This window comes from Trichoplusia ni, unplaced genomic scaffold (assembly GCF_003590095.1).
Source record: "Trichoplusia ni isolate ovarian cell line Hi5 unplaced genomic scaffold, tn1 tig00002328, whole genome shotgun sequence".
Lineage (NCBI taxonomy): Eukaryota > Metazoa > Arthropoda > Insecta > Lepidoptera > Noctuidae > Trichoplusia > Trichoplusia ni.
The window spans coordinates 14,494-31,843 of NW_020800261.1; the positions used below are offsets into that span (position 1 = coordinate 14,494).

The window sequence follows — 17,350 nt, forward strand, 5'->3', positions numbered from 1 at the left end:
ATTTGGCACTTTTGGTATTTTTTATTTAGTTGTCCACCAATGTGTCACCCGAAGTATACGAAATAAATATTGAATGCGCCTCTAACTACTTCGTAAACTCAACTCTTCGTCTATAGATTAGCTTATAGTCTTTAATCAATACATCTCATCACATATTCCTAAAAACAGTAAGTCGTTAATGTAACTAAAAACTCATGGCACGCTTAGTTTTACAGATAGTCCAGTTGTATAGATGAACAGAGACCATATTTTATGATGAGAGATTTATGAAATTTACATAAAAAAATCAAGACGTTAATGATATCGCGAAATACTTACGTCATCATGATGTCTTCCCTAGAAGCCGGGGCAAAGCCACTGGGGCTGCCCTTCTGCCAGTCTTCTGGAGTCAAACGAGCTTCAATATTGATGTCCCGTGCGCCACCCACGCGGTTGAAGTGGAACAGGTTGCCATACTTACCCTGGAACGTATTTAGTATTTTTGAATCCATAAAAACATTATCTGTTCATGGAATTGGCATTTAGCTAAAACAACGACCTGGCTTAGCATACCTTTATAATAATAGTCGGCGCACTGTTATCATATCTGTAGATCTGAGTCTGTGGCGACAGAGTGTACTTGATGTGTCCTCCGTAAGACTTCAACTGGTTACCGTTGTATGACTCTGGCAGCGTCAAGTAGGGATTCGAGGTCGATCGAGAGGACGCGTCGCCAAACTTGGTCACCTGTTACAATGGAAATTATATTACTTGATTATATACTAACTTTATTTCTTAAGTATATTAACTTTCTTTAAGAAGTCAGTATCAACTCAATGATGTATCGATAATATTACGTGTATGAATATTGTACTCACTGTAGCACCGTTCCTCAATGGCTGGTAGTAATACTGGTTAGAAATGGGTTGAGTATCAATGATAACGTCACCCGTGGGTGACTTTTTGATGCCGAGCAGCCTGGTGCCGCCCTCGCCCAGCGGAGTCGGCATGTTGTACGTGAACAAGTCTGCGCTGCGGCACTGGCTGGACTTGCCGAAGCAAAAGCAGCGGATACATTCGCTCTCCGAACGGGCCTCACTGTTTTACAAAATAAAATCATTACGATTATTAAAAAAGCTACATACCAAGGTTGGATTTTGTTGCAAATTTACTTTTACCGGTTAGATTAAGTTGTTAAGAGAGACCTAGAATAGAATAGATATGGTATGCAATAATAAAAAATATTCTATTGTATGTAAGCACTCTCATCACTCTCATCACAGCTCTGTCTTCGGCACGTATAAAGGTGGCTGCCACGGCCGTTACATGAATGACACATACTTGTTGAAGTAGCCTCTGGGGCAGGGGTCGGTCTTGTTGACGAACACGATGGCGTCCGGGGCCGCGAAGGTTGTGCCTTTGTTGTTGATGGCTTCACAGGAGTACGCACCGCTGTCTTCGGACTAAAAACAAACATGGTCAATTTTCCAAAAAACTACATTATAAGAATTTTAAATATCTTTTACTTTATATTTATAATATTTTAAAAAGGTTTTAGTTGAACATTAAAAATGCATCTTTTTTATATAAATGGCTATGAATGTATTCATATTAAATTAGGCACCTGCATGTTCGGGCAAGTAATGACGCCGATGCCGCCATCGCTGGTCCAGGTGCACTTGGGCGGCACATGGCCCCAGTTCAAACGCCAAGAAATCAAAGGCACCGGCACGCCAACAGCCTCGCACTTCAGTGTCAGAGTGTCGCCGGGGTTCAGCTTTACGTTGCTAGGTTTCGGTGGGCTCGTCACATGTACGGGGACTATCATAAAACACGAAAAAGTTGGATTAACGTTATCACTCAATAGAGAATGAATGACAAAAATAATCCTTATGTGTCATTAAATATTGGGTTTTTACTCTATTCTATTCATAACCTAACCAAATTAAGGGAGTATATAAAAGTTTATAGAACTTACTGCATCCAATTTCGTCAGTGCCGTCGAGGCAGTCGGTCTGGCCGTCGCAGTGGAAGCTCCTCGGGATGCACTGGTCCTGGGAGCGGCACGCGTACTCCACCGGAGAGCACCGGCCTTCCTGTTTGGGGCCGCAGTTCTGTTCGTCGGAACCATCGCCGCAGTCATCCTCGGAGTCACAGATCCAAGTCTTGAGCACACACTTGCGGTTGTTACATTTGTACTGGTTAGGCTCGCACATGCCGTCGTGGTCTTAAATAATATAACATCGGATTTTATTACTTTTTTCGGTACAACATAAAGTTTGCCTACTTTTCGAATATCCCAATACTTACGGCAGTTCTCTTCGTCGGAGCGGTCGCTGCAATCATAGTTGTTGTCACAGACAGCAGACTTAGGGATACACTGTCCATTACCACAAGTGGCTTCGTAGGGCTGACAGGCTGAGAATGGGGGCTTGAATGTTACCGCTGAAAATACAAATCAACATTTTACTTAATTGAATATCTCCGTTATAATATCTCCGGCCGTGCTCTCGTTATGTCGTCATCATAACACTTACGTGCGTTGTCCACGTCGAGGCTGACGCGGACTTGAGACCCAGCGTAGTTTTGGTAATCCTCAGCCTGACAAACGTACACTCCACTGTCAGATCCCTGAAATTTTGAAAGCAGCATGACATCACTAATTTTTCTGGACGTTTTAAACAAAACATTTAAAAAGTAGGCAGAAGCAACGCCAGATTTTTCTTATATTTTCCACTACGTCCTTGCTAGCTGGGATTCTAAGAAGAAGAACCTACTAAATAGTTGATTATGAGGCAGTTTTGCTTACGGTAACTTTGAACATTTCGAGGCGTCCCTTGACGTCAGTGGAGCCAGGCTTGATGCGGCCTCCTTCCTTCTGCCAGCGGACAGCCGCACGCAGAGGTCCCTCGTCACGACATTGGAATACCACGTCTCCACCTACAAAGCGAACTTGTCAAGCCCTGTGTGATCCACCGAGTGTGAACCCCTGGCATTCCACTGTATGCAGCAGTCCGAGATGCGTTCTACACTTTGTATGGGTACCACATACGCATACAAAGTGCACCGTCGTGCCCTGTTGCCTTACATGCATTTGATTTTAAATGACGTTGATTATTGATTGCGCTAAATTTACTGACTCGGATAAACTCCGAGTGACTAAACCACTGGAACATACTGAGAACTTCTGGTACTTAAATTTGTGGATGAATGTATAGTTAAGTATTATAATCATCATTATCTTAAGTATTCAGCAATGAATTAATGTTTAAGTCGTCATTGTATGTTTATTAATCCAATAACAGTTGAGTTAAATTAGTTATGAACCCGACTATATGCTATAAGTATTCCGAAATATATAACAATATTGTTAAATTAAAATCCCGCTTATTGTGTTATTAAATAATACAATGAAAAATAAATAAAATACGACTACTTAGATAAATAAAAGATCACTCCATTATTCCATGCAATGTGCCCTATTTAGTAAATAAAGATTCTAACAGAACCCATGTTATGAACATTAAATAATGTATAAGTATATAAAATCCCGAATACAAATGGTTTAGAAGCTGAAAACCTGCAAAACTGTTACGCAACACCTTTTGTCATCCTTTAGCTATAATAAATCATTAAAATGTTATGAAAGAAAAACCCAATGAGTATTTTATTATGATGGCCAAAATATAATATCCAGGCAAGCCGACTCACCAGCTGTCACTGTTCCACCACCATGAAAGAAATAACAACATACTATATTATTACAATGTTCTCACTCTTGGGCTGCTCATATTCGTTCCCAGCAACAAGGATTTGTAAACACACACTGTGATTTTACCTCCACCAGTGCCGAGAGAAAGAAGAAAGAAAAACAATAAAAAGTCCGCCGTACATGTAACAGCTTAACACCCAGTCCTGGTCTATTTGTTTTTTTACTTATTGATATTAAATGTACATTCTAGAGATTAGGTTGTTACATCACGATGAACCATTCAGCAGCAGCTCGACCGAGGCAATGTTTGGTTACGCTAACAAGCGACATGCTCTTTACCTATGCGCAAGAGCATGTTCGTTATTCAAAGAGATTCCTGCGCATAGTGCATGACTGCAGTCGTTACATGGCTAAGCACACTACCGTGTGTCCATAAAACATTTGACGTTCTGTGGCTCACCTGTTCGTCCTTGCCTTTTGTTATAATGATGCAATAATTTTACACAAATGAAAAAACTTTGGTAGCCTTATTATTCAATAGTTTTAACTTGTATAGATAATTAACCTGGCAATGGTCCTTCAATCGATAAAAATGTTGGGAAACAAGTCAAAGGTACTTAAGTTAAGTTATATAGTGTGTGATAAAAGTATTAATTAAAAATTATGAATAATGCTGAAAGTCTAGCTAGTTTCAAAATAATTTGTTCTCTATAGTACGTTGTACGTTGAGTATCTCAAAAAAGCACAATTATTTAAATCATCTTAATATCACCCTTACCAATTATAAATTTCAAACAATATTTTGCATGATATTTATGCAATTACTTTAAAACTTTAGTATACTTTTAGTGTCTGAGGTGCAGTTTACACGGGCAACGTATTTGTTTGTTTATTAAAATGTTTTGTAAAGAACTCCGCGCTCAGTGTTGGCGTCACCGGCTCTCGTCGCGGCCCCGGGGCCCGCGCCCCCGAGCCCCGCGCCCCCGGGCCCCTCGGCCGTCGCTGCCCGAGTAAGCTCACCGACGTGCTAGTGGGGCGTGAGTGTTGTCGTGTCGTGTGGAAGCATGACTTACCGTGTCGGACGGTTTGTTTCTCAGGGTAGGTCTTCAGGTTTAAAGCGACAGGACCTGAAAATAATTCAGAATAATAAACTTGTTGCATCAACTACTGTTTCTTATCTCCACTGCCCATTCAAGAAACTTGCATTATAACCACACATAAAAACCAGCTAAGAATTTCTTTAAATTTAGGAAATGACGAGCACAGGGATAAGGTCTACTTACAATTGAATAAAACAATTATAAAGTAAAAATAATTCCCACTTAATGAACATAATAACGCGAGTGTTGGTGAACTACGTCACGTCCCATACAAATAGATTGAAGGCTCGTCACACGGTCAGCTCCTCGCGTCACGCGTCACGACAAACGTTTCATAAATATCAACGCCAAGACATTCAAAATATTCCAGAGCTGTTTCTATATGTTGTAGGTATGTACAAATTAGGTGTCAATAGTAAATAGTAGTTAGATCCATTAAACAGAATGTGTCTGTTCTGGGACGGGATTAAATATTGTACTTATTACTTGGTAACAAGTTGTAGGTAACTAATTATTATATACTAATTGTTATAATTATTTGAAGTTAGATTTTAGAATTTTAGTGACGGCGTAGGTACTCTCAATAATGTTATTTTTTAATATGGTTAACTTTGGGGTATTTAGCTGGGTAGCTACGATATATATACATTTGACGTAAGATTACATTGTATTAATGACAATGGTTATTCATTCAGCTTTTCCAGCATTACCACCCAAGCACGGTATTAGTTCAGTACGGCCGCTGTACAGGTACTGTGTTAAACACGCAGTATTCAGTTAGCCGCGATGCCTTACTGTTGAGGGGACAATCGAATTCGTCACTGTAGTCGAAGGGACAGTCAATATGGCCGTCGCATCGCCGGAACGCGTCAATGCACGGACCGTTTTCGCAACGCCACTGATTCCCACTGCATCCACCTAATGAAGGGAACTTGTAAGATGTTGGCGAAGTTCACTTTATAATTATATACTTACATTTCTTAGCATGAGATTCAATGATAAAATGAAAGAGCTCGCAGGAGCGCATCCAACTTAATTAGCCGTACAATCAACTGCTTAGTGGCCTTCGACAACATCCTATATATTATAATATAGGTCAATTGTTAAGGTTAGGTCAGCTGTAACCATGAATTTACAAATTGTGAAGCGACTTACGGGTCCTGCGTTATATTTGATATTTATGCAAACTAGAGACAAAACATTACACTGTAATCAAAATAAGTTTTTACACTTATATGTAGAGCAAAAAGTTTTATGATTTATTTTTCTATTTCACATTTTACAAATTCTCACTTCACATATTTTGACGGTAAAAAGTTTTTCCTTAAAACGGATAGACTAAAGGCGAGACCGATTAGATTTCGAGGAAATAAGTTGAATGACTCTGTTGAATATAGAGGCCTGGATGTTGATGATACCGATATCAACAAACTGTACGCGACTTACTCATGACATTCTCTGAGAGAATTAAATAAATATTATGTTAAAATGTTGTAGATAGATGGCCTTATCATCACCAGATATAATGAAATACAAATAGGAGCTGTGGGCACTAACCAGAAGGCCTGACAAAGGCGGGTGCCAGCGTGGTGGGGTAGCGGCTGGGCGCGCGCGTGGTCGCCACGGGGCAGTCGCTCTCGTCGGAGCCGTCCTGGCAGTCCTCCACGCCGTCGCAGTACCTCGAGGTGGGCAAGCACTCGCCGTTGCGGCACTGCCAGCTGTCCCGCGGGCACGCTGCGACACAAACACAACCACTTAGCTCGTACACATTGTGCGTCTGGAGAAACGCTATCAAACGTGCAAAACTAATTTGAAATACGCAGTACAAGGTAATTAGGAATACTGAATTGTAATTGACCAACTCATCACACATAAATCACAGTTGTTGTATGCCCAATTCATTTAAAACGCGTGTTTAAGTATTATTCGGAACATTTATGTACTTACTTTATGGGTTTCTAATATTATTTTAAGGACTCTAGAATATTTATTTTTGGTGATAGATGATAATAAGTTAGTCCATTACAATTAATAAGAGGAACTGAAATCAATTAGTAATAGGCATTTACATAGAAGAATAAAAGGAAACGTGCACCCAACTAAAAAAAATACGGTTATCTACAATACAAGGCCGAAACGACTGATTGGGCTTCGATTACCCTACGCAGGCGCAGGTGGACATATGTTTGAAAGTTCAAGTGCGAATGTAAATCAGATGGCATGGATATTACAAACTACTAAACGTGCAGTAAAACTGACCTCACACAAGTACTTCACATATCAGAACACAAAACTGATTCTCCTATTAATTTGATATGCTCCTATTTTGGATATGTGCCCGACAGAAGACCCTTGAGTTTGTACGAATAAAAGCCTCCCGGTCGTATCAACGTTGTACATTTATTTATACATCATATATATTATACACAGACACGATCACAATCAAGTACCTATGTACATTTGTTTATTATGTAATTCCACAGATTCGGGCAAATATTTTGGAAGGGGGACCATTAATGAAATCGGTGTCATTTTTTGGTATTGATTAAAATAACTAGAGTATCATAAGAAGAGACCTGATTGTGAACGTATACGATGCAGGACTGAGGACGACTAATCATTACTTTATGGCGCTAAAAATACAATTCTCTAAACTAAAGGCTAGCACAGTATTTTCCTACAGAGTCAATGATCCAACTAGGTACAACAAAACTAAGGTTCATCTTTGTTGTAAGGAAGATGGTAATATGATGGTAAATATTGTGAAGCATGAACATGGCCTGAGGGCTTCAAATTACCGGGGTACACTAAAACATTTTTATTAAACCGCATTCCAAAAACTTCCATCATGTCCACGGCTGAGTGTAATTATATCGCTCTGTTTTACTTATCGTATATGGTTTAATGGTACCATAATAATATAATTAATAAACCATAATGGTTTTAAGGAGTTCCTATTCGAATGAGAAACTGAATTCAAGTCAATGATTACACTCAAACGTAAAACAAGAATGTATCGGATACCCGTGTTGTAACAGTTCTGTTCGTCAGAAAAATCGTAGCAGTCGTATATATTGTCACAGCGCCTCGAATGCGGAATGCAGCGGCCGTCGTAGCAGGTGAACTCAGACTCATGGCAGGAGGCCACGGCCGGCGAGCGCGACGCCCGCGTCATGTACCAAGCTGGACACCATCATCACATGAGCCCTCCGCACACCACCACCACACCGCTAGGACACTTACTGCCTACACTAGCCTACCAACATGTCTCGTCTACATACTCGAATCAATTCGTACTGTAATTGAACGTATGGAATTCAATTCAAAGCAGGTTCAATTCAATTATCCCGAAGTACGTGTGTGGCTATCATTAGCCTGGAGGTCTGCGCGCCCTCCCACCTCGGGCAGTTGTTGTTGAGCTGCAGCCGCGTGCCGACGAGAAGCGGCGTCCCTCATACACTACTGCTAAAAGTGACTTGAAGTGAGAGGCATCGGTAGGCCTTCGGAGCATAGACTATTGGTGCAGTCGTGTTGGTGCCATATAATACATATTTAGTGTAAGATCAATAGGTGCAAGTAAAAGACAGATTAGTTTGTGCTTCTCTTTGAATCTATAAGCAAGTGAGTGCCCTGTGCTTGATATGAACATTTTCAAGTATCACATCAATACATGCTCATTATTCATTAAAAATAAGATGTTTACATTTTTTTGTGTATTTTAAAGTAAAAATGAGAAACAATAAATACTTAATTAAGACGATGAATATCTTAACCTACTAAAATTGTTATTTATTTGACCATATTGAAACGTGAATCTTGGTCATTCTTTACATATTTCCTCATTGAAAAGGTTCAACCTAATAGAACCTTAATAACTTTGGTAGTTACGTGTGGAGGACGTTGGCTTACACTATGTGTACTTACGGCAGTTGGCTTCGTCGGAACCATCATTGCAGTCCCTCGTGCCGTCGCAGAAGAAGTTTTGGTCAATGCAGACGCCATCTGACACGCACTGGAACTGCTGATACGAGCAGGGTTCTGTAAACACACATGCCTGTCACGCACCCCATACCAGTTTTAACAGCTACATACTATTTACAGCTCCGAGCACGAACATATCCAGGCTCAAATTAGATTGGTACTTACGTTCGGGGTTAGTGGTCATCGTTCGGTTACAGAACTGTTCGTCGCTGGAGTCTGAACATTCCGAGATGCCGTTGCAGACCAGCGAATAGGACAGACACTCCCCGGACTCACATCTAGAATAAAAACATTAGTTTACAGCCACGAGACAAGGGAATACGCAGGTATCAATCGCCGGAGCAGTAGTCGCGGTAGCATTGCAAGCATTCGCTTCAGAAGAGCATCAAGCATACGGTCACGCTTATTAGATAAATGCAATAGATAAACAACTCTCGGCATGAGTTACCTGAAGTCATCTGGCCTGTCACAAAAATTGCATTCGTTCTCGTCGGAGCCGTCTGAACAGTCTTCGATTCGGTCGCAAATCTGACTGGTCGATATACACGTCCCGTCGCATTTGTGGGGACACGCTTTAAAAACAATACGATCAATTAAAACATGGATCCTTACAACACCAACACATCGTCACATTATATGGCAGATATATCGCAGAAACACGCAATGAATCGCAAAGCCTCATGTTATTTGCTTAGTTCGCTGTACATCGGCAGTAGCTTTTATATTCGCAGAACTTAATCATAATATAAGTTATCTTGAGAGTTCACTTGCTGAGATTATAAATATAACATAGCAACAATGGGTTCACTATGTATAGGTAGCTCTACTTCGCGCATTACCAGGGATGTGCAAATAAAAATATCAAGATGAAACATACAGACATAACAGCTGCATGACCCTAGTGATCTGATAACTCCCAACGGCCTTGTACCTACTAAAACATCCTTCGGTCACATTGGAGACGTCACTACGGAATACCCCGACTTACTTACTGCTCCCACTTACATACCTCTTCCTACTCCTTGATTGGAGTTTGTTCCTCAAAGATTCCCTGATCACTGATTTTGCTTATTTTACTAGGGGTAATACCGTATTTGGAGTAGATCAAGTGGGTCTAAGACATAATATTTGATAGTGTGTACGTTTAATTATAATAGCTCTAAGTATTAATGGGATAACCAAAGTGGATGTACCTCCGCAGTCGTCCTCGTCTTCGCCGTCGTCGCATTCAGAAACTCCGTTACATTTTTCGGCGCATGCGATTTGCGAGCCAAAGTTACAGGTGAACCGTCCGGGCGGGCAGGACGAGCCTGGAAGCATTGATATCATGTACTCCTGGCAAGTGATGTTCGCTTTGTGCGGCTTCATTAGCACATCCCGTAACTACTGAAATTATCACAGTTCAAGGCACCATTTTACTGGTTCTTTTAATTTTATTTGACAAGAATCTTAAAATATCTGAATAGAGAACTGAAGAAATATAACAAGATACACATAACAACGAAGAGGTCATGCGGTCTCGTGATGCGCATGCTTACATACTCCATTCGTTTAGACAGGTTTCAGAGGGTCTTTTAAAAAAAAAATGTGTATTTTAATAAAAAATCCAAACTAATGGAGCACCTATAGCTATAACAATCAAACGATGTTTAAGACAGGTTTTTTCTAATAAGTACCGTACTGAACTTAAGTAAAATGTCGTTAAGGTAGAAATCTCAATTAATAGTCTAGTTGTCCATTAGTAACAGCTTAAAATTAAAAGTTCTTCCAATCCCATCATATTCAGCATCTCATCAGAATTGCTGTCTGCTGCATTTTAGACATTGCTGTGTCTGGATTGAAAACGTTTGAAGTCTCATTGTGCTACCGCTAATGACCTTCGGTAAGGAACGTAACAAGTCAAATTTGCGACTTGTTACGAATTTTCCCAAATCTATTGAGGGAATAGGAATGTCGATGTTGTATTTCTATTCTGCTTACATTCTGCTTACTGTTATATAAACGAAATATGAAAAGACTATTCCGGACCCAATGTTTAAATTATTTTACTGCGAGTGCTCATTTATTTGATTTACCTAGTAATTTATTTGGCCCTGGTATTTATTTGTTTAAAAAATATTATTAAATAAACAATCAAAAGTTTTTCCAAGTCAAACCATTAAGTACTAAAACTGCTACTGGATGAAACTGCCTGAATTATTTAATTATTACTGAAGCCCCCAGTCCCATAGGTCTTGATTACATAGCTAAGGCAATACAATTATCTAGAGTTTCCAACTTATCAGAGTTCTGAACTCAACTAGTAGACTACACATTTTACCATATATACAATTTTACATGCAATAAATGTTTAACATAGAAAGGCATTCCTTTGGCGTCACTTACGGCAGTTGTACTCGTCTTCACCTTGACTGCAATCGGCCCGACCATTACAAAGATAGGCTATATTTATACAAGAACCGTCCCGACACGGGTACTGGTCCCTTTTGCAAGGGCAGTTAGTTTCGTCGCTGCTGTCGTCGCATTCCGCCGATCCGTTGCATCTTGAGTCGGCTTGCACGCACGCTCCGCTCGAGCATTTATATTCATAAGCCATGCAAACTGTGCCTGCCGTAATAATGCACCATAACCGAGTCAGTACAAGAGCCAGGGAACCATCGGCACCAAAACTGATAGTCCCCTTCTAGACTCAAAAATAAAATATTTCCTTTAGATCGCCAAAATTGGGAATTAATCTTGGCCATAAATTATATTAAATATGTAGTTTAAATAATGATGAACTTAAAACGATTTTGTCATCTATTTTAAATGTTTTTTTTATCGTTATTTACCAATCTAAGTTCAAAGTCAACATTTAGCTATCAATCGCTTTAAGTTCATAAAACCAATGTTACTCATATTAATCTAATAACTGATGCTGTGCGTTTATAAAGCTTCGGAATGTAAAATTAAATAATAAGTAACATGCTAAAGGGAGGTAAAAATTCTACCATCACCTTGAATCTCTTACTAAGAAATTACTAAAATCAGTGTTAAATAATTTGGAAAAATTCAAACCATAAGTGCAATCACGTTCATCAGAACCGTCCTGACAATCATGCGTTCTGTCACAACGTTTGGATGCTGGAATGCAGTGACCATTATTGCATTTGAAGTCGTTCGCACCACATGCTATTCGGTAAAAGAAATAGACGATTTCAATCACGTACATGTAAGAGCTGAGAAATAACCAGCAATTTAGAAAAAAGAAAAAAAACTTTGAAACAGAAATGACAGAGGTGAAAAAGAAGAATACTGCAAACGTATCAAATGAAACAAAATGCCCAGACTTGTAGTGAGTGTTCAAAGAACTCAGATGTGTAAGAGACGGAACAGAATGAAGAAGTGAAATAAGACGGTAAGCCAAATAGCAAGATTCATTTACGAAATTTTGAACTTACGACAATTTTGTTCATCGGAAAAATCTCCAGGCGTGCAATCATATTGACGATTGCACCTTAGAGACTCGGCTATGATCTTGCCACTTCTGCATCTAAAGTACCCGTTGGCTGGAAATACATGCAAAGCTATACATGTAACCTGATCATGTGATTATATGTATTACGTTGAGAGGAATTTGGAAACTAACTCATGCGAGATATTAATGTTGCAATCATTATCATGTTGTTTGTGGATAGTGAATGGACACTTCCATCTTGCTAGTGTGGGTGATATGGTTCTGTCCAGTGTAGTATTAGTATGGGATGGGTATCTTACCGATGCAATTCCTCTCATCAGACCTATCTGTGGGGCAATCGACCCGTCCATCGCAACGCTTATTGCGTCGGATACAGCTCCCATGATCGCATTGCCACTGGTCGGGGCCGCATGCTTTTTAAAATTACATTCTTTATTGTACACCATGTATTTGGTTAGTTATATTAGTATCCGCATTATGCGCTTCCTGGTAATGTTTACCTTTTCTTATGATATGTATAAGTAAGTATAATTAGGTACTTAAGTGAAGGTAGCAACTTTAATTCGTTATTAAATGTACTATTACAGGTAAAGCAACTAAGTAATTAACTTATTTTTATATTAGAAAATTGAAAAAAAGTTATAAAAATCTTGTCAAAATTTTGATTTGGCAGGTAAACAAAACCAGAGTGAAATTAGTTGCGATTAAGCAGATACGTACGACATCCGATTTCGTCGCTGCCGTCCTTCTTGCAATCCTTAAATCCGTCGCATCGTTTGAGAACCGATATACAAGTGCCATCGCGGCACCGGAACTGGCCGGTGTCGCGACACACGTGGTGTCCGCTCCACGACACCAGGCGCGACACTTACCGTGCGAACAGTCCATACAGAGGCAGCGTGCGAACAGATTCTATTAGGGTAATCGCTCAGTGACAGCACCACCAAACTTACAAGTCTTAACAGTTGCTGCATTATTTACCTTTGCATGGACAAGTTACTGTAAAATCTCGACTTGTACATGCTTCCTTGTATTTTATTATTGTTATGGTAATGACATCTCATCAAGTATATACAAAAATGTAACTTTATTGTCCCCAAGTATTTTGCACTCGTCGTGCAAAGGAAAATTCTGCATGACGGTGTGCCGTTTTCGCAGCAAGTATTATACTGTAGTACATACCACAGTCTTGTTCGTCGGACCCGTCAGCGCAGTGGTTCACGTTGTCGCATTGTTTTCGCTTTTCGATGCAGTATCCGTCGCTTTCACAACGGAACTCATCGGCTCGGCAATCTAAACAAATTTTAGTTATGGGTAAGGTATAAATCATCGTTCTTTATAGGATTTCAAATAAAGCTTTCTTAATATTACCGCATCCACGTTCGTCTTCTTGGTCGGGGCAATCGTATACGCTGTCGCATCGTCGACTGGATTCAATGCATCTGTTGTCGCTGCAGCGGAAGTCGTCGGCGCCGCATTCTGTTTAACATAAAAAATAAACATTAATTTTGCTTAAATACTACACTAAATATAGACACCTTTCTGTCTCCTTTCCCCTTCACCGAGTCCAGTGACAACGACTAAAACATTTTTTATTCGTAGCATGGATTCCTCAGTGCCACAGACAGTCACTTTTTGTCGCGCGCCACCTACCAGAGAATGTTTAAACTACTACTGCGCTCACTTCACAACTCCAACGCGGAGTTCCGCGGCAGACGCGAGGTGGCGCTGCCGTTCCTCAGAATGGCTTGCTAACAGCTCGGGTGTTTGATGAATGTTTAACTTTTATAAGCTAACATTTCAAAGCGATGCAAGTCTGCGGTTGCTTATACGAGCATTTCTGTGACAAACTTAAGCGAGTAATATTTAGTTATCTCAATGTTTGTACAGCAAATTGCTGCGGTGTTTGAATTTGGTTGCAAGTAGATTCTGTAACTTCAGATACTAATTACCTGCTTATGTTAACTGAGGAAGGAGATCCGTAAGTCTAATGAGATGCAGAGCATGTCTCTCATAAAATTAACGTAAAATCAATTTTCCAGGGCCAAAGAAATGTTTGTAAGGATTCCGGTCTCGTTGGTTTTGCTACAACAAATTATCCAAACAAAAAGAAAAATATCTGAGGACGGCACGGAGTAAACCATCCTGAAATAAATACCTATGTAGACCAACGGCAGACGGTTAGCTTAAAACAAAACAAGCTCATTAAATGTTAGAATGAGGGAGATGTTTACTACAGCGATCACGTAGCAATCGTCAGTTTTAACAAGTGTGCGAACACCGCGCTAGTTAGCATAAATCGACAATAAAAAGAAAGGAGGCGCCGAGTCCCGACAAATTTTTCTAAATCTTTTGTTCCATAAACACCGCGAGCAGCACCTATGCGTGGGTATTTAAGATTCCGGCGCGGTTCTCCTCGGCCTACTACGTGCTATACTTAACGCTGTATAAATAGGCAAGTCTTAGTTCAGAGTTTGCGCGTACGCCTTTGAAAATCGCAAAGTTCGGTGTGCCTTCGCATTATGTATCGTGACAACGTGTCGGTGTTTAGCAGTCCGCCACCGCGCCGCGGCCGCGCGGCAGGGGGAGGCCGCACTCGAGACTACTCTTGTGTTACTTTGAATATCTGATGAGTGTACCCAGTGAGCTATAAACCCATCAACCACCATGCCATTGCACCTTTATTTTCATTCTTTTGTTCATTTAAGAAGAACTAGTGCTAGTTTATTACATTTTAATAATTAGCTATTGAAGAGCATTCGAGAAAGAGAATAATGCAAAAAGCAACATACAACTTTATACATTTTTAGTTTTGTTGCTAATTTTCAGAAGTAACAGATAATTATGTTAGATTGGAAGGGACACTGAGTCACAAGTCGATAACAGCTGTCAGCATCGGTGTTGGTGCTGTGAGCCCCGTGAGCCCCGTGAGCCCCGTGTACCACGTGAACCACGTCGTCCTGGGCGCGAGTCAAGGCTCAACACTTAACATTTGAAAGCATTACCTCACTCCGCTGCAATTTAGAACGCGGCGCGCGGCGAGCCGGCCCAGGAATGTATTTACATTAATCCATAGATTTATGTATCACGTTTTGCATTTAATTTTAAGCTAATATCATTACATTTGAGATGGATTTTAACTACTTAACAATGACGCCTGTACCAATAACGCGATACAATGTTTTTTTATCATTTACAATTTGTAAGTATGCGAGTTTGTTTGCAGTTACAAAATCGAAGTGAATTAGTGATCGCAAACAATACACGTAGCGTTAAGGATTGTAAGGAAAACATTTTCCGATTCGCTCGCTTTCTACGAGCGAACATAGCTTCGTGAAAACCTCAAATAAGGTTTACCCAACGTTCGTACGAGGGTAATAATATTTTATTAAAAGCTTTCTGGAGTAGGTACAGCGTCCTACGACCGCGCGCCGCCTTCGCCGCGACGCGACGCATCACTCAACTCAAATAACTTAATGTTGCACAATTACTCAAATTTGGAAGTACTCACATTACTGAAGGTTTGCTTCCTTGCTCAATTACAAAATTGTAATCTAGTCATTTCTTTGCGTTTGACCTAGTAGACAGAAGTAAGTAAATATTGTTAAAATGGTCCACCGGCACGGTTCAGGAGCTGAGGAATGGCAATGCCGAGGTTCGATCGGATTCAGTAGTTATCTGTTTGGGCCACGTAACAATAGAGTGATTAGCGTGTTTCCCTACCACTCAACGCAGTTTTATAGTATGGATAATAGGATTACTTTCTGGATTTGTATGTGCAGTGAGGACATATTTTCAGCACCTCCCCGCTTTCAATATAACTTGAAACCAAAACTTGGTAGTGACTAAGTTACGGACTTCCGAAAAAATATCCAAAACATAAGAAATAACCTATACCCTATTAATAGGTCGTAACAGAATAAGATTTTCAGTTTACCTGTATACATCAACTAAAAAACAGAACCAGAACTTTAAGAAGTTCTCGCTCTGTCTGAACAGATGTTGACATATGACTGCCTGAAAATATGGTAAGGCAGGGTAGTTACTTAGCAAGTGGCTAGTGTGTGGAGGCCACTCAGGGTTATCATCTTTGAAATAGAAATTAATGTTAAGTTTCTTGGCATAGTTCGGCTAGTGTGTTGATGTTATTTTGGTAGACGCCCGGCTGGGAGCACAAAGCGGCGTTCGCCAACAAAGGTTGGACCACAACATCGGCCCGTTCGAACAGATTGCCCCGCTAGCGGCGCACCTGCACGACGCCAGTCCCACAGTAATATCAGTCAACAGGCTCGCAGCTCGCTACTCGATAACACTCAACTATGTACAATAAACCCTCAGACTGCTCTACAATGAGAACCTGGTGACGTCTCAATCATTCCGTAGCTCTGGTTTTATGATCTACAAATATTTTTAGTATTGATATAATTTAGAAGGCTAAGTTAAAAGGTAAGGCAGAGAAAGAAATGTCTCTTGTTGTAGAGCCGCGGCGAGTAGTGGATGGACTCTTGAACCAGATCTCTAATAGTGTTATTGTTATGACTAAATTCATTTCTGGACTTAAGTAAGGATGGGGTAAGATTAGAGCTTATCGAGAACTACTAGAATGGTTAAAATGAATAATGAATAATGAATTTTACAGCTACGCAATGTGTTTGAGTGGTAGGAATAAGAGTAGTGTCAGTAGAAGCTACTTACGGAGCGACGCGTATTTGCTTTATTTTTTATATTTAAATTGATAGGTCAATGTCATATTTGAACGCTTATTCAATCATCGTTGGTTTTATCCAGACTGGTGGGCAGAAGATATAATTTATGATTTATACCTGCCCTGATTTTTCTCATTTTCCATTGTACCTTCGCTCCTATTATTCGCAGCGTGATGGTTTATAGCCTAAAGCCTTCCTCGATGAATGTTCTATTCAACACAAAAATAATTTTTCAATTTGGATCAGTAGTTCCTGAGATTAACGCGTTCAAACAAACAAACAAACTCTTCAGCTTTATATATTAATATATATATATAGGTTCAGCCTGAACAAACTTTACAAGTTCATCTGCCTCCGCTGCAGTGCCGCGGGCTGGGATGACATACACATCAAGCAAATAAAACATTTTGAATTT

At 40.1% G+C, this 17,350-nt stretch overlaps 1 protein-coding gene across 1 annotated transcript in view; it reads right to left on the reverse strand.

Moving 5' to 3' along the window:
- LOC113507527 (basement membrane-specific heparan sulfate proteoglycan core protein-like) overlaps positions 1-13,712 on the reverse strand; it is a gene marked incomplete at its 5' end in the record, with an annotated part of 28,194 nt that extends 14,482 nt beyond the window's left edge. Inside the window, 22 exons of the mRNA XM_026890383.1 lie at positions 319-461; positions 553-726; positions 858-1,077; positions 1,321-1,442; positions 1,604-1,800; positions 1,958-2,206; positions 2,290-2,424; positions 2,517-2,610; positions 2,789-2,919; positions 3,691-3,699; positions 4,765-4,818; positions 5,587-5,709; positions 6,349-6,525; positions 8,716-8,829; positions 8,938-9,050; positions 9,221-9,344; positions 9,966-10,082; positions 11,158-11,379; positions 11,830-11,943; positions 12,213-12,320; positions 13,412-13,522; positions 13,601-13,712. Of these exons, the coding sequence (XP_026746184.1) occupies positions 319-461; positions 553-726; positions 858-1,077; positions 1,321-1,442; positions 1,604-1,800; positions 1,958-2,206; positions 2,290-2,424; positions 2,517-2,610; positions 2,789-2,919; positions 3,691-3,699; positions 4,765-4,818; positions 5,587-5,709; positions 6,349-6,525; positions 8,716-8,829; positions 8,938-9,050; positions 9,221-9,344; positions 9,966-10,082; positions 11,158-11,379; positions 11,830-11,943; positions 12,213-12,320; positions 13,412-13,522; positions 13,601-13,712 (2,963 nt within the window). The remainder of the gene's footprint in view (positions 1-318; positions 462-552; positions 727-857; positions 1,078-1,320; positions 1,443-1,603; positions 1,801-1,957; positions 2,207-2,289; positions 2,425-2,516; positions 2,611-2,788; positions 2,920-3,690; positions 3,700-4,764; positions 4,819-5,586; positions 5,710-6,348; positions 6,526-8,715; positions 8,830-8,937; positions 9,051-9,220; positions 9,345-9,965; positions 10,083-11,157; positions 11,380-11,829; positions 11,944-12,212; positions 12,321-13,411; positions 13,523-13,600) is intronic.
- Between the last annotated feature and the right edge of the window lie 3,638 nt (positions 13,713-17,350).